Source organism: Xenopus tropicalis, chromosome 6 (assembly GCF_000004195.4).
Source record: "Xenopus tropicalis strain Nigerian chromosome 6, UCB_Xtro_10.0, whole genome shotgun sequence".
NCBI classification, from domain to species: Eukaryota; Metazoa; Chordata; class Amphibia; order Anura; family Pipidae; genus Xenopus; species Xenopus tropicalis.
The window spans coordinates 928,599-950,885 of record NC_030682.2 but is presented as its reverse complement, the minus strand read 5'-3'; the positions used below and the strand labels follow the sequence as shown (position 1 = coordinate 950,885).

Below are 22,287 nucleotides of genomic sequence, written 5' to 3'. Positions count from 1 at the left end.
AATCACGTGGAGTTGCTGAATGGGTGGGGAAAGATTTTTCAGGACATGTAAGTGGTTGGTAAAAAAGACTGACGGTCTAGCGTACCAATCTGCGTTTGATCCCTCACAGGGTGGGCAGGTTCCCCCTGTACCATACATGGGCTGTACCCAATCCCATACAGATCTATTGGGCAGGTTATATGGCCGGTTCCCAGTTATATAAGACGAGATATAATAGACAACATTTTCGCTTAAGTTGGTGTCTCCCATCTGTTGTACTTCAAGGAGTTGGCAACTTTGCTTTTATAACCCCCTGTAATATAACTACAGTGGTACAGTCAGCAACATACGTTCTCTGACAACAGCAAAAGTCTTTCGTAGTGGCCCCTCCCCTTAGGTTCCTGATAGCCAATCAGCTAGGCGCATGTGGGCGTGGTCATTGGACCCGCCTTTCAAGAGGATTGTTTGGGAGAAACACCGAGCTCATGTGAGGGGCAAAAGCTCAGACGAAGCTGCTGTAGGAGCTCAGCCAATCAAATCACGTGGAGTTGCTGAATGGGTGGGGAAAGATTTTCAGGACATGTAAGTGGCTGGTAAGAAAGACTGACAGTCTAGCGCACCAATCTGCTTTTGATCCCTCACAGGAGCACGGTGTGTGGAGGAGTGAGAGCAGCTGTTGTGTTAGCGGGTTGTGTTGCTGTAGGACCGCAATTAAGTAGCGGTGGGAGTTTATAGGAGCATGAATGGGTGTGTTACAGGGTTAAACTGGGTGGGTGGCAGTGGAGCAGTGAGTGTGGCTGGGTGGGTTAGAGTGAGAATAGGAGTGTGAGTGAGAATAGGAGTGTGAGTGAGAATAGGAGTGTGAGTGAGAATAGGAGTGTGAGTGAGAATAGGAGTGTGAGTGTGGGTTGGTGTGTCAGTGAGTGAGTGTATGAGGCGTGTGGTTAGTGCCTGTGGCTGTGACACTGAGTGCAGTGGTTCCTGGGTCACAGTGGGACAGCAAGTTTGTGTGACTAGCTAATGGCAAGTTTGGTTGGCTGATCAGTGGCACAAGTAACACAAGCACCCTGTGTAAGGGGGGAGCCCTATAGTGAGGCACAAGTGCCCTGTGTAAGGGGGGAGCCCTATAGTGAGGCGCAAGTGCCCTGTGTAAGGGGGGAGCCCTATAGTGAGGCGCAAGTGCCCTGTGTAAGGGGGGAGCCCTATAGTGAGGCACAAGTGCCCTGTGTAAGGGGGGAGCCCTATAGTGAGGCACAAGTGCCCTGTGTAAGGGGGGAGCCCTATAGTGAGGCGCAAGTGCCCTGTGTAAGGGGGGGAGCCCTATAGTGAGGCGCAAGTGCCCTGTGTAATGGGGAGCCGTATAGTGAGGCGCAAGTGCCCTGTGTAAGGGGGGAGCCCTATAGTGAGGCGCAAGTGCCCTGTGTAAGGGGGGGAGCCCTATAGTGAGGCGCAAGTGCCCTGTGTAAGGGGGAGCCGTATAGTGAGGCACAAGTGCCCTGTGGTAAGGGGGGGAGCCGTATAGTGAGGCACAAGTGCCCTGTGTAAGGGGGGAGCCCTATAGTGAGGCGCAAGTGCCCTGTGTAAGGAGGGAGCCCTATAGTGAGGCGCAAGTGCCCTGTGTAAGGGGGAGCCGTATAGTGAGGCACAAGTGCCCTGTGTAAGGGGGGAGCCCTATAGTGAGGCACAAGCACCCTGTGTAAGGGGGGAGCCCTATAGTGAGGCGCAAGTGCCCTGTGTAAGGGGGGAGCCCTATATGTGAGGCACAAGTGCCCTGTGTAAGGGGGAGCCCTATAGTGAGGCGCAAGTGCCCTGTGTAAGGGGGGAGCCCTATAGTGAGGCACAAGTGCCCTGTGTAAGGGGGGAGCCCTATAGTGAGGCGCAAGTGCCCTGTGTAAGGGGGGAGCCGTATAGTGAGGCACAAGTGCCCTGTGTAAGGGGGGAGCCCTATAGTGAGGCACAAGTGCCCTGTGTAAGGGGGGAGCCCTATAGTGAGGCGCAAGTGCCCTGTGTAAAGGGGGGAGCCCTATAGTGAGGCGCAAGTGCCCTGTGTAAGGGGGGAGCCCTATAGTGAGGCGCAAGTGCCCTGTGTAAGGGGGGAGCCCTATAGTGAGGCGCAAGTGCCCTGTGTAAGGGGGGAGCCCTATAGTGAGGCGCAAGTGCCCTGTGTAAGGGGGGAGCCCTATAGTGAGGCGCAAGTGCCCTGTGTAAGGGGGGGAGCCCTATAGTGAGGCGCAAGTGCCCTGTGTAAGGGGGGAGCCCTATAGTGAGGCGCAAGTGCCCTGTGTAAGGGGGGAGCCCTATAGTGAGGCGCAAGTGCCCTGTGTAAGGGGGGGAGCCCTATAGTGAGGCACAAGTGCCCTGTGTAAGGGGGGAGCCCTATAGTGAGGCGCAAGTGCCCTGTGTAAGGGGGGAGCCCTATAGTGAGGCGCAAGTGCCCTGTGTAAGGGGGAACCGTATAGTGAGGCGCAAGTGCCCTGTGTAAGGGGGGAGCCCTATAGTGAGGCGCAAGTGCCCTGTGTAAGGGGAGCCCTATAGTGAGGCGCAAGTGCCCTGTGTAAGGGGGGAGCCCTATAGTGAGGCGCAAGTGCCCTGTGTAAGGGGGAGCCCTATAGTGAGGCACAAGTGCCCTGTGTAAGGGGGAGCCCTATAGTGAGGCACAAGTGCCCTGTGTAAGGGGGGAGCCGTATAGTGAGGCACAAGTGCCCTGTGTAAGGGGGGAGCCCTATAGTGAGGCGCAAGTGCCCTGTGTAAGGGGGAACCGTTATAGTGAGGCGCAAGTGCCCTGTGTTAAGGGGGGAGCCCTATAGTGAGGCGCAAGTGCCCTGTGTAAGGGGGGAGCCCTATAGTGAGGCACAAGTGCCTGTGTAAGGGGGAGCCCTATAGTGAGGCACAAGTGCCCTGTGTAAGGGGAGCCCTATAGTGAGGCGCAAGTGCCCTGTGTAAGGGGGGAGCCCTATAGTGAGGCAACAAGTGCCCTGTGTAAGGGGGGAGCCGTATAGTGAGGCACAAGTGCCCTGTGTAAGGGGGAGCCCTAAGTGAGGCACAAGTGCCCTGTGTAAGGGGGGAGCCCTATAGTGAGGCACAAGTGCCCTGTGTAAGGGGGGAGCCCTATAGTGAGGCGCAAGTGCCCTGTGGTAAGGGGGGAGCCCTATAGTGAGGCACAAGTGCCCCTGTGTAAGGGGGGGAGCCTATAAGTGAGGCGCAAGTGCCCTGTGTAAGGGGGAGCCGTATAGTGAGGCACAAGTGCCCTGTGTAAGGGGGGAGCCCTATAGTGAGGCGCAAGCACCCTGTGTAAGGGGGGAGCCCTATAGTGAGGCACAAGTGCCCTGTGTAAGGGGGGAGCCCTATAGTGAGGCACAAGTGCCCTGTGTAAGGGGGGAGCCCTATAGTGAGGCGCAAGTGCCCTGTGTAAGGGGGGGAAGCCCTATAGTGAGGCGCAAGTGCCCTGTGTAAGGGGGAGCCGTATAGTGAGGCGCAAGTGCCCTGTGTAAGGGGGGAGCCCTATAGTGAGGCGCAAGTGCCCTGTGTAAGGGGGGAGCCCTATAGTGAGGCGCAAGTGCCCTGTGTAAGGGGGAGCCGTATAGTGAGGCACAAGTGCCCTGTGTAAGGGGGGAGCCGTATAGTGAGGCACAAGTGCCCTGTGTAAGGGGGGGAGCCCTATAGTGAGGCGCAAGTGCCCTGTGTAAGGAGGGAGCCCTATAGTGAGGCGCAAGTGCCCTGTGTAAGGGGGAGCCGTATAGTGAGGCACAAGTGCCCTGTGTAAGGGGGGAGCCCTATAGTGAGGCACAAGCACCCTGTGTAAGGGGGGAGCCCTAGTAGTGAGGCGCAAGTGCCTGTGTAAGGGGGGGAGCCCTATAGTGAGGCACAAGTGCCCTGTGTAAGGGGGAGCCCTATAGTGAGGCGCAAGTGCCCTGTGTAAGGGGGAGCCTTATAGTGAGGGGCGGGCAAAAGTGCCCTGTGTAAGGGGGGAGCCCTATAGTGAGGCCCAAGTGCCCTGTGTAAGGGGGGAGCCCTATAGTGAGGCGCAAGTGCCCTGTGTAAGGGGGGAGCCGTATAGTGAGGCCAAGGTGCCCTGGTGTAAGGGGGGAGCCTATAGTGAGGCACAAGTGCCCTGTGTAAGGGGGGAAGCCCTATAGTGAGGCGCAAGTGCCCTGTGTAAGGGGGGAGCCCTATAGTGAGGCGCAAGTGCCCTGTGTAAGGGGGAGCCCCTATAGTGAGGCGCAAGTGCCCTGTGTAAGGGGGAGCCCTATAGTGAGGCGCAAGTGCCCTGTGTAAGGGGGGAGCCCTATAGTGAGGCGCAAGTGCCCTGTGTAAGGGGGGAGCCCTATAGTGAGGCGCAAGTGCCCTGTGTAAGGGGGGAGCCCTATAGTGAGGCGCAAGTGCCCTGTGTAAGGGGGAGCCCTATAGTGGGCGCAAGTGCCCTGTTAGGGGGAGCCCTATAGTGAGGCGCAAGTGCCCTGTGTAAGGGGGGAGCCCTATAGTGAGGCACAAGTGCCCTGTTAAGGGGGGAGCCCTATAGTGAGGCGCAAGTGCCCTGTGTAAGGGGGGAGCCCTATAGTGAGGCGCAAGTGCCCTGTGTAAGGGGGAACCGTATAGTGAGGCGCAAGTGCCCTGTGTAAGGGGGGAGCCCTATAGTGAGGCGCAAGTGCCCTGTGTAAGGGGGAGCCCTATAGTGAGGCGCAAGTGCCCTGTGTAAGGGGGGAGCCCTATAGTGAGGCGCAAGTGCCCTGTGTAAGGGGGAGCCCTATAGTGAGGCACAAGTGCCCTGTGTAAGGGGGGAGCCCTATAGTGAGGCGCAAGGTGCCCTGTGTAAGGGGGGAGCCCTATAGTGAGGCGCAAGTGCCCTGTGTAAGGGGGAGCCCTATAGTGAGGCGCAAGTGCCCTGTGTAAGGGGGAGCCCTATAGTGAGGCACAAGTGCCCTGTGTAAGGGGGGAGCCCTATAGTGAGGCGCAAGTGCCCTGTGTAAGGGGGAGCCCTATAGTGAGGCGCAAGTGCCCTGTGTAAGGGGGGAGCCCTATAGTGAGGCGCAAGTGCCCTGTGTAAGGGGGGAGCCCTATAGTGAGGCGCAAGTGCCCTGTGTAAGGGGGGAGCCCTATAGTGAGGCACAAGTGCCCTGTGTAAGGGGGGAGCCCTATAGTGAGGCGCAAGTGCCCTGTGTAAGGGGGAGCCCTATAGTGAGGCACAAGCGCCCTGTGTAAAGGGGGAGCCCTATAGTGAGGCGCAAGTGCCCTGTGTAAGGGGGAGCCCTATAGTGAGGCACAAGTGCCCTGTGTAAGGGGGAGCCGTATAGTGAGGCACAAGCTCCCTGTGTAAGGGGGGAGCCCTATAGTGAGGCACAAGTGCCCTGTGTAAGGGGGAGCCCTATAGTGAGGCACAAGTGCCCTGTGTAAGGGGGGAGCCCTATAGTGAGGCGCAAGTGCCCTGTGTAAGGGGGAGCCCTATAGTGAGGCGCAAGTGCCCTGTGTAAGGGGGAGCCCTATAGTGAGGCGCAAGTGCCCTGTGTAAGGGGGAGCCCTATAGTGAGGCACAAGTGCCCTGTGTAAGGGGGGAGCCCTATAGTGAGGCACAAGTGCCCTGTGTAAGGGGGGAGCCCTATAGTGAGGCGCAAGTGCCCTGTGTAAGGGGGGAGCCCTATAGTGAGGCGCAAGTGCCCTGTGTAAGGGGGGAGCCCTATAGTGAGGCGCAAGTGCCCTGTGTAAGGGGGAGCCGTATAGTGAGGCGCAAGTGCCCTGTGTAAGGGGGAGCCGTATAGTGAGGCGCAAGTGCCCTGTGTAAGGGGGGAGCCCTATAGTGAGGCGCAAGTGCCCTGTGTAAGGGGGAGCCCTATAGTGAGGCACAAGTGCCCTGTGTAAGGGGGGAGCCCTATAGTGAGGCACAAGTGCCCTGTGTAAGGGGGAGCCCTATAGTGAGGCACAAGTGCCCTGTGTAAGGGGGGAGCCCTATAGTGAGGCACAAGTGCCCTGTGTAAGGGGGGAGCCCTATAGTGAGGCGCAAGTGCCCTGTGTAAGGGGGAGCCCTATAGTGAGGCACAAGTGCCCTGTGTAAGGGGGGAGCCCTATAGTGAGGCGCAAGTGCCCTGTGTAAGGGGGGAGCCCTATAGTGAGGCGCAAGTGCCCTGTGTAAGGGGGAGCCCTATAGTGAGGCACAAGCGCCCTGTGTAAGGGGGAGCCCTATAGTGAGGCGCAAGTGCCCTGTGTAAGGGGGAGCCCTATAGTGAGGCACAAGTGCCCTGTGTAAGGGGGGAGCCCTATAGTGAGGCGCAAGTGCCCTGTGTAAGGGGGAGCCCTATAGTGAGGCACAAGTGCCCTGTGTAAGGGGGGAGCCCTATAGTGAGGCACAAGTGCCCTGTGTAAGGGGGAGCCCTATAGTGAGGCGCAAGTGCCCTGTGTAAGGGGGAGCCCTATAGTGAGGCACAAGCGCCCTGTGTAAGGGGGAGCCCTATAGTGAGGCGCAAGTGCCCTGTGTAAGGGGGAGCCCTATAGTGAGGCACAAGTGCCCTGTGTAAGGGGGAGCCCTATAGTGAGGCGCAAGTGCCTCGTGTAAGGGGGAGCCCTATAGTGAGGCGCAAGTGCCCTGTGTAAGGGGGAGCCCTATAGTGAGGCGCAAGTGCCCTGTGTAAGGGGGAGCCGTTATAGTGAGGCACAAGTGCCCTGTGTAAGGGGGGAGCCCTATAGTGAGGCGCAAGTGCCTCGTGTAAGGGGGAGCCCTATAGTGAGGCGCAAGTGCCCTGTGTAAGGGGGAGCCCTATAGTGAGGCACAAGTGCCCTGTGTAAGGGGGGAGCCCTATAGTGAGGCACAAGTGCCCTGTGTAAGGGGGGAGCCCTGTAGTGAGGCACAAGTGCCCTGTGTAAGGGGGGAGCCCTATAGTGAGGCGCAAGTGCCCTGTGTAAGGGGGGAGCCCTATAGTGAGGCACAAGTGCCCTGTGTAAGGGGGGAGCCCTATAGTGAGGCGCAAGTGCCCTGTGTAAGGGGGGAGCCCTATAGTGAGGCGCAAGTGCCCTGTGTAAGGGGGAGCCCTATAGTGAGGCGCAAGTGCCCTGTGTAAGGGGGGAGCCCTATAGTGAGGCACAAGTGCCCTGTGTAAGGGGGGAGCCCTATAGTGAGGCGCAAGTGCCCTGTGTAAGGGGGGAGCCCTATAGTGAGGCGCAAGTGCCCTGTGTAAGGGGGAGCCCTATAGTGAGGCGCAAGTGCCCTGTGTAAGGGGGGAGCCCTATAGTGAGGCGCAAGTGCCCTGTGTAAGGGGGAGCCCTATAGTGAGGCGCAGGGGTAGCACCCTGCAGCAACAGCCAGAAGAGTTGGGTGAATAGGAGTGTGTGTAATTGTGACAGGCTGCTGTGGGTGTGTCTAGTGGTGTGCAAGGGAGGAGCACTGAGTGTGTAAGCCCAGCATACCCAGTATGTATGGAGAAACACTGTGTGAGTGTGTAACTGCCTGTGGGAGAATGTGAGAGTGGGGAGTGTGCGAGAGTGCAAGGGTCAGAATAGAGAGAGTGCAAGGGTCAGAATAGAGAGAGTGCAAGACTAATATTGTAAGTGAGTGTGTGAGTAGCAGTCTCAGTAGTGTGCGAGGGGGAACGCTGTCAGTGTGAATAAAGAGAGTGTGAGAGCACAAGGCACGTCTCACTGACACGGTGAGTGGGGGTGGGGCTTAGGGAACAGAAAGTGAAAGGTTCCAGGGGAAGGTCTGCGAGACGGACTACCGGAGGCGCTTGAGAAGGAAGTTACTGGTATAACATGGAGGAACCAACAGGAAAAGGGGTGAGTTGGAGCAGAACACAGGGGAGACTTAACAGAGACACTGCCCCCCCCCCCCCCCCCCCCCCCCCCCCCCCCCCCCCCCCCCCCGCGTGCAACATGAGTGCAATGAATAGGGCTGGTGCTGATCATTAAAGGGAAAGTATCCCCCCCCCCCCTTGTGCAATAAGCAGGACTGGTGCTGATCATTAAAGGGAAAGTATCCCCCCCCCCCTTGTGCAATAAGCAGGACTGGTGCTGATCATTACTATTCTACAACAACATATGTAACTGCCTGCTAGTGCCTCTATCTGCCGATGGAAGGTGCGTGGGCACTGCACTCTAGTGCTACTAAATGCCTATGGAAGGTGCGTGGCACTGCACTCTAGTGGTACTAAATGCCTATGGAAGGTGCATGGCACTGCACTCTAGTGGTACTAAATGCCTATGGAAGGCGCGTGGGCACTGCACTCTAGTGGCACTATCTGCCTATGGAAGGTGCATGGCACTGCACTCTAGTGGTACTAAATGCCTATGGAAGGCGCGTGGGCACTGCACTCTAGTGGCACTATCTGCCTATGGAAGGCGCGTGGGCACTGCATTCTAGTGCTACTAAATGCCTATGGAAGGTGCATGGCACTGCACTCTAGTGGTACTAAATGCCTATGGAAGGCGCGTGGGCACTGCACTCTAGTGCTACTAAATGCCTATGGAAGGTGCGTGGCACTGCACTCTAGTGGTACTAAATGCCTATGGAAGGCGCGTGGGCACTGCATTCTAGTGCTACTAAATGCCTATGGAAGGTGCATGGCACTGCACTCTAGTGGTACTAAATGCCTATGGAAGGCGCGTGGGCACTGCACTCTAGTGCTACTAAATGCCTATGGAAGGTGCGTGGCACTGCACTCTAGTGGTACTAAATGCCTATGGAAGGCGCGTGGGCACTGCACTCTAGTGGTACTAAATGCCTATGGAAGGTGCGTGGCCACTGCACTCTAGTGGTACTAAATGCCTATGGAAGGCGCGTGGCCACTGCACTCTAGTGGTACTAAATGCCTATGGAAGGTGCATGGGCACTGCACTCTAGTGGTACTAAATGCCTATGGAAGGTGCGTGGCCACTGCACTCTAGTGGTACTAAATGCCTATGGAAGGTGCGTGGCACTGCACTCTAGTGGTACTAAATGCCTATGGAAGGTGCGTGGCACTGCACTCTAGTGGTACTAAATGCCTATGGAAGGTGCGTGGCACTGCACTCTAGTGGTACTAAATGCCTATGGAAGGTGCGTGGCACTGCACTCTAGTGGTACTAAATGCCTATGGAAGGTGCGTGGCCACTGCACACTCTAGTGGTACTAAATGCCTATGGAAGGTGCGTGGGCGCTGCACTCTAGTGGTACTAAATGCCTATGGAAGGTGCATGGCACTGCACTCTAGTGGTACTAAATGCCTATGGAAGGTGCGTGGCACTGCACTCTAGTGGTACTAAATGCCTATGGAAGGTGCGTGGGCACTGCACTCTAGTGGTACTAAATGCCTATGGAAGGTGCGTGGCCACTGCACACTCTAGTGGTACTAAATGCCTATGGAAGGTGCGTGGGCGCTGCACTCTAGTGGTACTAAATGCCTATGGAAGGTGCGTGGCACTGCACTCTAGTGGTACTAAATGCCTATGGAAGGTGTGTGGCACTGCACTCTAGTGGTACTAAATGCCTATGGAAGGTGCGTGGCACTGCACTCTAGTGGTACTAAATGCCTATGGAAGGTGCGTGGCACTGCACTCTAGTGGTACTAAATGCCTATGGAAGGTGCGTGGCACTGCACTCTAGTGGTACTAAATGCCTATGGAAGGTGCGTGGCACTGCACTCTAGTGGTACTAAATGCCTATGGAAGGTGCGTGGCACTGCACTCTAGTGGTACTAAATGCCTATGGAAGGTGCGTGGGCGCTGCATTCCCGTTAACAGGAAGGTCTCTACATTCTCGTGGAACAGGGGGGCCACTGCAGGGGGGGAGGAGTCGCTTAGTGCAATATTAGGGTGAGTCTATTGTACATATGGATGCCGCTGGTTACCCATTGCTCTTCCCACAGACAGTCGCAGAGCTGTTCCAAGCTCTATATGAGATGGGTTTTGGGGAGTCCCAGGCTCAGGCAGCATTTACAGCTGGATGTTTCAGGGTACAGGAGGCTGTGGAGTGGTAAGTAGCCAAATCCCACGTTTTGGAATGAAGGTATTATTGGGGGCTATTGGGGTCTGTTCCCTTCTCAGCTCCAAACATGACCCAGGGAAATGGGGCACCACAAATGCTTAAAAAGGGTCTAAGCTTCTCTCCTGAATAGAGCAGGAGTGGAACAGTAGTGATTGGGTGGTTTGGTGTATTTATTGGGGGGCAGGGGGGTGTTATGTTCTACAACGTTTATATGTATTGCTTCCCTCATCGGCAGGATCCTGAACGGGAGACAGCACCGGGGCACCTTGCAGAGCCATCCAGAGGCTGACTTAGGGGCAATAATGGCCTTCAACCCCCCAAAATCTGAAGGTGGACTAAGAGATTTGTGTCCTTCAGGTGAGAAGATCCCATTGGCCACCTGGCCAGTTCTTCTGCTGCTGAACAGAGTAGCACCAAGAGTCACACTATGTAGGCCGTTGTCCCTGAGGAACATCATGAGGTGACTGAGGGTTGGTGGCCCTACTGTCTAGCCTAGCCGCGGCGTAGGGCAGGCGGTGGCTCTGCGGGTGTCACACCCCTTACGTGAGTCACACTATGTAGGCTGTTGTCCCTGAGGAACATCATGAGGTGACTGAGGGTTGGTGGCCCTACTGTATAGCCTAGCCGCGGCGTAGGGCAGGCGGTGGCTTTGCGAGTGTCACACCCCTTTCATGAGTCACACTATGTAGGCTGTTGTCCCTGAGGAACATCATGAGGTGACTGAGGGTTGGTGGCCCTACTGTCTAGCCTAGCCGCGGCATAGAGCAGGCGGTGGCTTTGCGGGTGTCACACTCCTTTCAGGAGTCACACTATGTAGGCTGTTGTCCCTGAGGAACATCATGAGGTGACTGAGGGTTGGTGGCCCTACTGTCTAGCCTAGCCGCGGCACAGAGCAGGCGGTGGCTCTGCGGGTGTCACACCCCTTTCAGGAGTCACACTATGTAGGCCGTTGTCCCTGAGGAACATCATGAGGTGACTGAGGGTTGGTGGCCTTACCGTATAGCCTAGCCGCGGCGTAGAACAGGTGGTGGCTCTGTGGGTGTCACACCCCTTTCAGGAGTCACACTATGTAGGCCGTTGTCCCTGAGGAACATCATGAGGTGACTGAGGGTTGGTGGCCCTACTGTCTAGCCTAGCCGCGGCACAGAGCAGGCGGTGGCTCTGCGGGTGTCACACCCCTTTCATGAGTCACATGACAGAGGGAGGGGCCTAATCAGAGGCAGAGGGATTGGCAGCTGGGTTGATCGCTTTTAGTAATACTTTTCCTCTGTTCCTCTCTCCTCTCCATCCAAACACTCCTCTTTCCTCTGTATTACATCAGGGGGTATCTGAGCGCTAATACGATGGGATGTGGCCCCCGGACATGATAGCCCTATTAATTGTTTGGAGATGAGACCCTTGATCTCTGTTTGTATATTTATTTCTTATTGTTGTCTTCCCTGTGGCTCGGGGTCTTCTCTGTGGCTCAGTTTTTTTATGTTCTTCCATATATTTGCACTCTTCTACCTGTTGAATTTACCCCGTGGCCTTTTGTTCTGACAGACGCGACTGTGTCCCTAGAGCGTGAGTCTCAGCCACTGGTCATGTCTCGCCATACCCTGCGTTGGAGAGAGTACGATACAAAGCAGAGTGCCAGCCTGGCACAAAATATGAAGGAGACTAAACGCAACAAGGAGAAGGTAGGAGACTCTAAGGGGGGTCCGAGAGGGAGGCTGTGGCAGTACTGCGTGGGATGGAGGGTCAGCTTACATAGGATAAGTGGAGAGTGCTGGGGGGGGGAATGAGACTATAGATATAGGTATGGAATCCCGTGATCTCATTGGGTGATGTCCGACTGTCTCTCTAGGAACGTGACCTTGTGCTGCAGCGCATTGCCGAGGATCGCAGGTCCCAGCAGGAGAAGGGGCGCATGGTCACACCCCAAAAGTGTCTGAAGTCTGAGAGCCCATGTGTAGGCAAGCCTCACAACTCCTGTGCCCTTATGGTAAGTACCCCTAGTGGGAAAGGCCTTTCATTAACTGCCCTTGCAGTAAGGAACCCCTTCCTATGCTGATGGTGAGATCCCCTTTCCTCCCCACCCCCAATGTATCACTCATTCCCCCTCTCTGGGTAGGGAACCCCATAACCTGACTGCCCTTACAGTAAGGAATCCCTTCCTATGCTGATGATGAAGGTTTTCTTCTTCTGTTGTACCTTTCATGCCTGGAATCCCCCGCCCCCTGCTGTTTGGATGAGTGGGCCACACAAAAGCATTATTGGCCACAATAAGGGTTTCCAGCTTTGTCCCACCAGACCAAGTTGGCAGCTTATTGGCCCATGTTTGGGAGCCTTCCCAACACCCTGCTTGAGCAGCTATGTGTCCGATAAGTAGGTTTATTGGGCCAAACTCCTGCAATGTGACATTGTGTCCCTCAGGTGCGCCTCCCTTGTGGTCGCTCAGTACATCTGGCATTGGCAGCGGACTCCCCGTTACAGAAGGTGTATGAGCACGTGCAGCTGGTAGAACCGTCGCTCGGCCCCTGCAGCCTTCGGAGCAGCTATCCTGCCAGGCACTTCTCCGACGTAGATCTTTCCCGTAGTCTGGATGAGCTCGGACTGACGCCTAATGCTACTCTGTGTGTATGTCCCAGGCAGAACCCCCCCGCTGTGCAGGAAGCAAACTCCAACGCAGAAGGTCCCAGTGTGTCTGCGCCTCTAAACATGCCCCCTGAACCCCAGGATCTGATTGCTGAAGGAGGCGTGGTTAGAGCGGCACTGACTGCCCCAGCTCAATCTGTCACCCTCAATGTCCACCTGAGAGAGGGCCCACTCCCCAGGCCTCTGCACAACTGGGGTAAGTAACGGGCAGTATGTTCAGTGAATCACAACTGGGGGTAGGTGGCCTTTTAGGGAGCTCATTGATGTATTTGCTTGCAGGACCAGGACGTACATTGCTCTTACAGGAGCAGGAAGCGGCTGGCAACGAGCAACATCAGATAGAAGGTAAAACGGGCCATAGTGTGTCCGGCTGCTGTGTAGGGATATACATGTACTTGCCCCTGGGGCAGTTCCATGCCTGTCCGACTCTCGTGCCCCCTGTGGCAATTACTAGCCGTGCTGTACCCTAGAAGGGCCAGTAAGGACCCAACGTTAGCATGCAGTGTAATGATTGGTTAAGCTATTACACTATTCAGTACCAGCAGGGGGAGACAGAGACTCAGACTTTATATATGAGTGTTTGCCCTGTGTATATACCTCCAGCTCTCCTAGTTATATTAGCCACAGGAACTGGTGCACTTCAGCCATGCCACACACTGCCATGTTGTAGCCCAGATAGAGAGCAGGCAGGCCAGGAAGTCATCCCTGATTGGGTACACCCACCACACAGAACGGAGACAGGACAGACAGCCAATTCTGATTGGGTACAGCCCCCTCTTAGACTGGAGATAGGACAGACAGCCAGTTCTGATTGGGTACAGCCCCCTCTTACACTGGAGATAGGACAGACAGCCAGTTCTGATTGGGTACAGCCCCCTCTTACACTGGAGACAGGACAGACAGCCAATTCTGATTGGGTACAACCCCTCTTAGACTGGAGATAGGACAGACAGCCAGTTCTGATTGGGTACAACCCCTCTTACACTGGAGACAGGACAGACAGCCAATTCTGATTGGGTACAACCCCTCTTAGACTGGAGATAGGACAGACAGCCAGTTCTGATTGGGTACAACCCCTCTTAGACTGGAGACAGGACAGACAGCCAGTTCTGATTGGGTACAGCCCCCTCTTAGACTGGAGACAGGACAGACAGCCAATTCTGATTGGGTACACCCCCCTCTCAGAATGGAGACAGGACAGACAGCCAATTCTGATTGGGTACACCCCCCTCTTAGATTGGAGATAGGACAGACAGCCAGTTCTGATTGGGTACACCCCCCTCTTAAACTGGAGATAGGACAGACAGCCAGTTCTGATTGGGTACAGCCCCCTCTTAGACTGGAGACAGGACAGACAGCCAGTTCTGATTGGGTACACCCCCCTCTCAGAATGGAGACAGGACAGACAGCCAATTCTGATTGGGTACACCCCCCTCTCAGAATGGAGACAGGACAGACAGCCAATTCTAATTGGGTACACCCCCCTCTTAGATTGGAGACAGGACAGACAGCCAATTCTGATTGGGTACACCCCCCTCACAGAGCACAAACAGGCCAGGTATCCAATTCTGATTGGGTACACCCCCCCTCTCAGAATGGAGACAGGACAGACAGCATATGGGAAGGAATATTATTATAAACATGTATCTATAAAGCGCCAACATACCCCACAGCGCTGTACAATAAGTGGGTTTATACACTGGACATACAGAGTAACATACAAAGCAACCAATAACCGATACAAGAGGTGAAAAGATCCCTGCCCCAAAGAGCTTACAGTCTGTTAGCATAAGGCTTCAGGAGCTGGTCCCCCGTATGGGAGAACAGGGCTTATGATGAGTGTGTGCCCCCTGTATTTCTATGTATTTGCCATTCCCTTTCTGTTATTCCCATTTAGGAGTGAATGATGGGGATGATGCGCACAGGCAGCCCCCAGGGAACGCGCACCTGTGGCCGGAACATGGCAGGAGACTCCAGTGAGTTATTGGTACCGTACCCGCGCCCGCTACTTACCATGGGATATGAGAGTTAATGGCATCACTTGTTCACAGAGACAGCAATCGGGGAGGGTGTCCCACTGATGCACTTCCTTCTCCAGAGGCCCCCCTGCTGGTCATGGCAAGAGCTGCGGCAGAGCTGCGACAGGGGAACTCAGAGAGATCACCCGCCATAAGCGAGACCCGGAGAGAGGCAAGAGCTGCGGCAGAGCTGCAACAGGAGAACTCGGAGAGACCTCCCGCCATAAGCGAGACCCGGAGAGAGGCAAGAGCTGTGGCAGAGCTGCGACAGGAGAACTCGGAGAGACCTCACGCCATAAGCGAGAACCAGAGAGAGGCAAGAGCTGCGGCAGAGCTGCGACAGGAGAACTCGGAGAGACCTCCCGCCATAAGCGAGACCCGGAGAGAGGCAAGAGCTGCGGCAGAGCTGCGACAGGGGAACTCTGAGAGACCGCCCACCATAAGCGAGACCCGGAGAGAGGCAAGAGCTGTGGCAGAGCTGCGACAGGGGAACTCGGAGAGACCTCCCGCCATAAGCGAGACCCGGAGAGAGGCAAGAGCTGCGGCAGAGCTGCGACAGGGGAACTCTGAGAGACCGCCCACCATAAGCGAGAGAGTGCAGGCTCCTCCCAGCTTGCGCCACTTCTCGCTGCAAGCAGTCCTTCATCTCATTGCTGGTAAGCATTCTCCCTTCTGCCTGGCGCTCTCTAACACTCCATTCTGTAACTTCCGTATTTGTTCTCTTTAACACAGCCCCCTCCATGCAGTATTCTCGCTCTTTTTCCCGCGTCACCCCGGAAATAGTGGAGCTTATTATTGATCACATGATCAAAGAGCGCGCCTTGCGTCCGAGAACACTAGAGCTGTTTGGAGGCTGCCCAATCCGCCAGATTTCCCTCAAATGCTACCAGTACTGCACCAATGAACTGATTCGACACCTGCAGCACTTCCCAAGCCTTAAATCTCTCAACCTGAGCTCCTGTAGCCTACTCACAGGTTAGTGTGTGCATGTATGTACTTACCTGTATCTGTAGTACCTACTTACAGGTTAGTGTGTGCATGTATGTACCTACTCACAGGTTAGTGTGTGCATGTATGTACTTACCTGTATCTCTAGTACCTACTCACAGGTTAGTGTGTGCATGTATGTACCTACTCACAGGTTAGTGTGTGCATGTATGTACTTACCTGTATCTCTAGTACCTACTCACAGGTTAGTGTGTGCATATATGTACTTACCTGTATCTGTAGTACCTACTTACAGGTTAGTGTGTGCATGTATGTACCTACTCACAGGTTAGTGTGTGCATGTATGTACTTACCTGTATCTCTAGTACCTACTCACAGGTTAGTGTGTGCATATATGTACTTACCTGTATCTGTAGTACCTACTTACAGGTTAGTGTGTGCATGTATGTACCTACTCACAGGTTAGTGTGTGCATGTATGTACTTACCTGTATCTCTAGTACCTACTCACAGGTTAGTGTGTGCATATATGTACTTACCTGTATCTGTAGTACCTACTTACAGGTTAGTGTGTGCATGTATGTACCTACTCACAGGTTAGTGTGTGCATGTATGTACTTACCTGTATCTCTAGTACCTACTCACAGGTTAGTGTGTGCATATATGTACTTACCTGTATCTGTAGTACCTACTTACAGGTTAGTGTGGGCATGTATGTACTTACCTGTATCTCTAGTACCTACTCACAGGTTAGTGTGTGCATGTATGTACAACCCGGATTCCAAAAAACGTTGGGACACTAAACAAATTGTGAATAAAAACTGAATGCAATGATGTGGAGGTGCCAACTTCTAATATTTTATTCAGAATAGAACATAAATCACGGAACAAAAGTTTAAACTGAGAAAATGTACCTTTTTAAGGGAAAAATATGTTGATTCAGAATTTCATGGTGTCAACAAATCCCCAAAAAAGTTGGGACAAGGCCATTTCCCCCCCCCCTGCGTGGCATCTCCCCTTCTTCTTACAACTCTCACTGTGTGGCACCTCCCCTTCTTCTTACAACACTCAACAGCCATCTGGGGACCGAGGAGAGCAATTTCTCAAGTTTAGGAATAGGAATGCTCTCCCATTCTTGTCTAATACAGGCCTCTAACTGTCCCATCGGCTTGGGCCTTCTTTGTGGCACCTTCCTCTTTATGATGCGCCAAATGTTCTCTATAGGGGAAAGATCTGGGCTGCAGACTGGCCATTTCAGTACCCGGATCCTTCTCCTACGCAGCCATGATGTTGGGATTGGTGCAGAATGGGGTCTGGCATTATCTTGTTGAAAAATGCAGGCTCTTCCCTGAAAGAGATGGCGCCTGGATGGGAGCATATGTTGTTCTAGAACCTGAATATATTTTTCTGCATTGATGCTGCCTTTCCAGACATGCAAGCTGCCCATGCCACACGCACTCATGCAACCCCATACCATCAGAGATGCAGGCTTCTGAACTGAGCGTTGATAACAACTTGGGTTGTCCTTGTCCTCTTTGGTCCGGATGACATGGCGTCCCAGATTTCCAAAAAGAACTTTGAACCGTGACTCGTCTGACCACAGAACAGTCTTCCATTTTACCACACTCCATTTTAAATGATCCCTGGCCCAGTGAAAACGCCTGAGCTTGTGGATCTTGCTTAGAAATGGCTTCTTCTTTGCACTGTAGAGTTTCAGCTGGCAACGGCGGATGGCACGGTGGATTCACTGACAATGGTTTCTGGAAGTATTCCTGAGCCCATTCTGGGATTCCCTTTACAGTAGCATTCCTGTTTGTGGTGCAGTGTCGGGGCCCGGAGATCCCGGGGATCCAGTATGGTTTTACGGCCTTGACCCTTACGCACAGAGATTGTTCCAGATTCTCTGAATCTTCGGATGATGTTATGCACAGTTGATGATGATAGATGCCAAATCTTTGCAATTTTTCGCTGGGTAACACCTTTCTGATATTGCTCCACTATCTTTCTGCGCAACATTGTGGGAATTGGGGATCCTCTCCCCATCTTGGCTTCTGAGAGACACTGCCACTCTGAGAAGCTCTTTTTATACCCAATCATGTTGCCAATTGACCTAATTAGTGTTATTTGCTCTTCCAGCTCTTCGTTATGCTCAAATTTACTTTTTCCAGCCTCTTATTGCTACTTGTCCCAACTTTTTTGGGATTTGTTGACACCATGAAATTCTGAATCAACATATTTTTCCCTTAAAATGGTACATTTTCTCAGTTTAAACTTTTGTTCTGTGATTTATGTTCTATTCTGAATAAAATATTAGAAGTTGGCACCTCCACATCATTGCATTCAGTTTTTATTCACAATTTGTTTAGTGTCCCAACTTTTTTGGAATCCGGGTTGTACTTACCTGTATCTCTAGTACCTACTCACAGGTTAGTGTGTGCATGTATGTACTTACCTGCATCTCTAGTACCTACTCACAGGTTAGTGTGTGCATATATGTACTTACCTGCATCTCTAGTACCTACTCACAGGTTAGTGTGTGCATATATATACTTACCTGTATCTCTAGTACCTACTCACAGGTTAGTGTGTGCGGGTATGTACCTACTCACAGGTTGGTGTGTGCATGTATGTACTTGTATCTCTAGTACCTACTCACAGATTAGTGTGTGCATGTATGTACCTACTCACAGGTTAGTGTGTGCATGTATGTACTTACCTGTATCTCTAGTACCTACTCACAGGTTAGTGTGTGCATATATGTACTTACCTGTATCTCTAGTACCTACTCACAGGTTAGTGTGTGCATGTATGTACTTACCTGTATCTCTAGTACCTACTCACAGGTTAGTGTGTGCATGTATGTACCTACTCACAGGTTAGTGTGTGCATGTATGTACTTACCTGTATCTCTAGTACCTACTCACAGGTTAGTGTGTGCATATATGTACTTACCTGTATCTCTAGTACCTACTCACAGGTTAGTGTGTGCATGTATGTACTTACCTGTATCTCTAGTACCTACTCACAGGTTAGTGTGTGCATGTATGTACCTACTCACAGGTTAGTGTGTGCATGTATGTACTTACCTGTATCTCTAGTACTTACTCACAGGTTAATGTGTGTATGTATGACAAGTAGATGAGAGAAGTAGAACAGGAGTGGCGCACAGGGGACAGGTGACCCCTTTAGCGGCTGCTGTAAGGGAAGCTTTGCTGATTTGGGGGTCCCTTCTTCAGGCTGCCATTTTACAGTGGTATTGTGTGTGCCCCATTGCCTGTATGTGAGCACGCTGGGTACGTGTCTGTACTGTATGTTCCTCACTGCACGTGTTTCCCAGACCAGGGCCTGAGAGTTATGAAACATTTACACAAGTTGCAGTATCTGAACCTTGGTGCCTGCCCGAAGCTGACTGACAGCTGCCTGCTGCATCTCCTGGGTGAGTGTCCTGCAACCATGTAATCCCCGCTCCCAGGCTTGGCCCCCGGGTCAGTCCCTCAGTAGTAGAAAAGCCGCCATTCAGGGCCCTCGGCATTAAAGGGAAGCAATTATTATTGGTGCTACAACATTGCCCTGTATGGCAATTAGTAACTTACAGTCACTATTAATTGGGCTGGGGGGGGGGCTGTTTGTGCCTCTGGGTACTAGGAATGCCAGGGGGGCTGTAAGGTGCCACAGTCAGTCACTATTTATTGGGCTGGGGGGGGGGGGCTGTTTGTGCCTCTGGGTACTGGGAATGCCAGGGGGGCTGTAAGGTGCCACAGTCAGTCACTATTTATTGGGCTGGGGGGGGCTGTTTGTGCCTCTGGGTACTGGGAATGCCGGGGGGGCTGTAAGGTGCCACAGTCAGTCACTATTTATTGGGCTGGGGGGGGCTGTTTGTGCCTCTGGGTACTAGGAATGCCAGGGGGGGCTGTAAGGTGCCACAGTCAGTCACTATTTATTGGGCTGGGGGGGGCTGTTTGTGCCTCTGGGTACTAAGAATGCCAGGGGGGGCTGTAAGGTGCCACAGTCAGTCACTATTTATTGGGCTGGGGGGGGCTGTTTGTGCCTCTGGGTACTGGGAATGCCGGGGGGGCTGTAAGGTGCCACAGACACTCACTATTTATTGGGCTGGGGGGGTCTGTTTGTGCCTCTGGGTACTGGGAATGCCCGGGCCTATTTTGAATCCCAGCTCAAGCCTGGCCAATGAGAGAGAGCCAGTTAGAGTAGTTGGTGCAGCCAGTGGCTCTGAGAGGAACAGGGGACATATGAGGATACAAGAGAAGAGAAAGTTGCAATGACTAAGACTAACTGAAGAGGTAGAGGTGGGAGTCTACTTAGTAGGATGCAGTACTCGGGAGGGGGGGGGTAGGATAAGGGTATGGGTGAGTGTAATATTTATATATATATAATAGCCTGTGACTGTTTATGGATTTGTGCAAGTGGCTTCTCACTGGGTATTTAGGCCCCATAGCCCCAATGACTGTCTCTCTCTGTCTCTCAGGGCAGAAGCATCTCTCGCAGCTCATCCTGGATCAGACAAAAGTAAGCGACGAAGGACTGTGCAGCTTTCTGCTCCAAGCTCAGTGCTCCCTCACTTACCTGAGTGTGAATCGGACGGCTGTGAGTGAGAGCTCCCTGAGTGTGCTGAGCCAACGCATGGCGGAAGTGCGGGTTGTGAGTGTGAAGCACAATCAGGTAGGGCCGGATGTGTCTCTATAGGGTGTGTGTATATTATATATACAGTCTCACACGTGTCACACACGGCGTCTCGCTACTCTGTCTTTGATCAGATCTCAGACGTCTCCTCACTCGTCGCTCTCAAGCATCTGCACACACTTCATCTAGATCACACTCAGGTTTCACAGCACTCTCTCATGATGGTCACGTCCCTTCCTGCACTCTCAACACTTACACTGTCTGGAGTGGTGTCTCTCAACTCAGACAAAGTGCTGGAAGGATTATCTGGTGAGTGTCTCTCCTGACCATTTTAAATCCTTACAGACACTTTAGAATATAGGCTCTTGGCCCAACTACCTTACCCCCACACCCTTTTTATTAGTCTTCTCTTCAGCAGGGCCTGTCTCTCTCATATCTAGTCTGTCTCACACTATGTCCTGTCTCTCTTATACCCATTCAGTCTGTTAGTAAGGCCCATGTTTCTCATATCTATTCTACCTCTCATACCCAGTTTGTTTCTTAGCAAAACCTCTGTCTGTTATACTCAGTCTCTCTCCCCTCTAGGTCTATCTCTCACTCGGGTGGTCCTACCTGGAAGAAGATGTCTCTCGGATTTTGGACTTTCCTATCTGTCTGGGTTACGATCTCTTATAGAGTTGGATCTAACGGACCACACCCAAATTACTGATCAGGGGGTGCAGTACATCTCGGCACTGGATATGTGAGTGCAGCAGTTACTTATACAGAGATCACTGCCCTAATACCAGTCACGTTGGCCTGTCCCATTGTGTGCATTATGTATATAAGGGCAGTAGCCACCTTGTCCTGCCTCAGGCCTTACGCCAGTTTCATCGTATGGATACCTGCCCATTATGTGCCCTGTCGTTTGTGCAGGCTGAGGACCCTGTCTCTTTGTAACACGTCCGTGTCTGATTCTGGACTCCTTCATCTGCGGGGCCTGCGGAACCTGGAGAATCTTAGCCTGGACAGAACCAAGGTGACCAGCAGGGGGGTGTCTCGGTGCATTCCTCATCTTCCGCACCTTCAGGTGAGTGAAATCACAGATTTGGAGTGGAACGCCCCATTGCTGGGATCCAGTCTACTAAAGGGCCAGTTTGCTCCTGTGTGGGCCAAACATTGCTGATGGGTAGAGACTTTGGGCCCCTTGGTGTGACTTAGTATGGCTGTGACATAATGTCTCTCTATGAAGGTTCTCGGTCTGTCCGATACAAACGTGGGGGATAATGTTCTGAAACACGGTATTCGGCACTGCAGGCACCTTGTGAAAGTAAATCTAAGCCGGACTCGCATCACTAATAAGGGTGAGTAACGAGCGAGGACTAGGGGGCACAATGAGCCACACAGACCCTAGCGTCTCTCTTTAGCATTCAGCATGGCATCTCCTTCTTCTCAGCACTGTGCCCTTTCCAGGTCTGCGGTTTCTGAAGCAAGTGTCAGTCACGCAGCTGAGCCTGGATGGGTCGGGAATTACCCCTCAGGCACTGTCAGAGCTAATGTCAGTGTGCGTCTCCTTAACCAGCGTGAGGGCCAATAACCTGCGTGCCATCCCCGCAGAGGAGATCTCCGACGATGACGAAGAGCCACCCATGCAACACTGATAGAATAAGAGGCTATGGGAAAGGCAGGGGTAACTATCCCTCTATAGAAAGTAGGGTAACTATCGCTCTGTAAGAAAGACCAAAGAAACCCCCTCACTTTCAATCAAGGCTTTTTTTAAAGGGATTCTGTCATCGGAAAAGATGAGCAAACAGATTTTTTTATATTTAATTTTTAAATTTGACAGGGGGCTAGCCATATTCTTACTTTCCCAGGTGCCCACAGCCATGTGACCTGTGCTCTGATAAACTTCAGTATCTCTTTACTGCTGTGCTGCAAGTTGGAGTGATAGCCTATCAGCAGAACAATGAGAAGGTTGCAAGATAGCAGCTCCCTGATTACTAGAAGTGCTCCCATGCCCCACCTAGTGCTAAATATCAGAATAGCACTCAATAGTAAGAAATCCAAGTCCGGCTTGGGACTCCTCCAGTTACATGGGAGTAGGAGAAACAAAAGGTTAGCTGAAAGCAGTTCTAATGTGTAGCGC

The 22,287-nt window shown here is 53.1% G+C and overlaps 1 protein-coding gene across 3 annotated transcripts; it reads left to right on the top strand.

Moving 5' to 3' along the window:
- Window positions 1-433: 433 nt before the first annotated feature.
- On the top strand, window positions 434-21,989 carry LOC108645390. 3 transcript variants are annotated; one of them, XM_031903625.1, is made up of 17 exons: window positions 434-561; window positions 9,804-9,910; window positions 10,158-10,279; window positions 11,465-11,601; window positions 11,769-11,906; window positions 12,338-12,755; window positions 12,839-12,904; window positions 14,457-14,535; window positions 14,611-15,233; window positions 15,310-15,552; window positions 18,862-18,960; window positions 20,008-20,201; window positions 20,297-20,471; window positions 20,748-20,904; window positions 21,078-21,231; window positions 21,394-21,505; window positions 21,615-21,989. In XM_031903625.1, exons 1-17 carry the CDS (start codon window positions 535-537, stop codon window positions 21,800-21,802), a joined length of 3,039 nt encoding a protein of 1,012 aa, XP_031759485.1. In that variant the 5' UTR covers window positions 434-534; the 3' UTR covers window positions 21,803-21,989. The 3 variants fall into 3 exon arrangements, with proteins under 3 accessions (XP_031759485.1, XP_031759487.1, XP_031759486.1); XM_031903627.1 differs by having other exon boundaries at window positions 437-572; XM_031903626.1 differs by lacking the exon at window positions 434-561 and adding an exon at window positions 7,180-7,737.
- The last annotated feature ends 298 nt before the right edge of the window (window positions 21,990-22,287 follow it).

What these genes read in the sequence shown, in the direction of transcription:
- LOC108645390 (XM_031903625.1), top strand. Translation starts at nt 535, where the DNA reads ATGGGTGGGGAAAGATTTTCAGGACAT. An exon ending in AAGAGATTTGTGTCCTTCAG is followed by an intron (nt 10,280 to 11,464) that starts GTGAGAAGATCC and finishes TTGTTCTGACAG; the next exon opens with ACGCGACTGTGTCCCTAGAG. An exon ending in CTGCCTGCTGCATCTCCTGG is followed by an intron (nt 18,961 to 20,007) that starts GTGAGTGTCCTG and finishes TCTGTCTCTCAG; the next exon opens with GGCAGAAGCATCTCTCGCAG.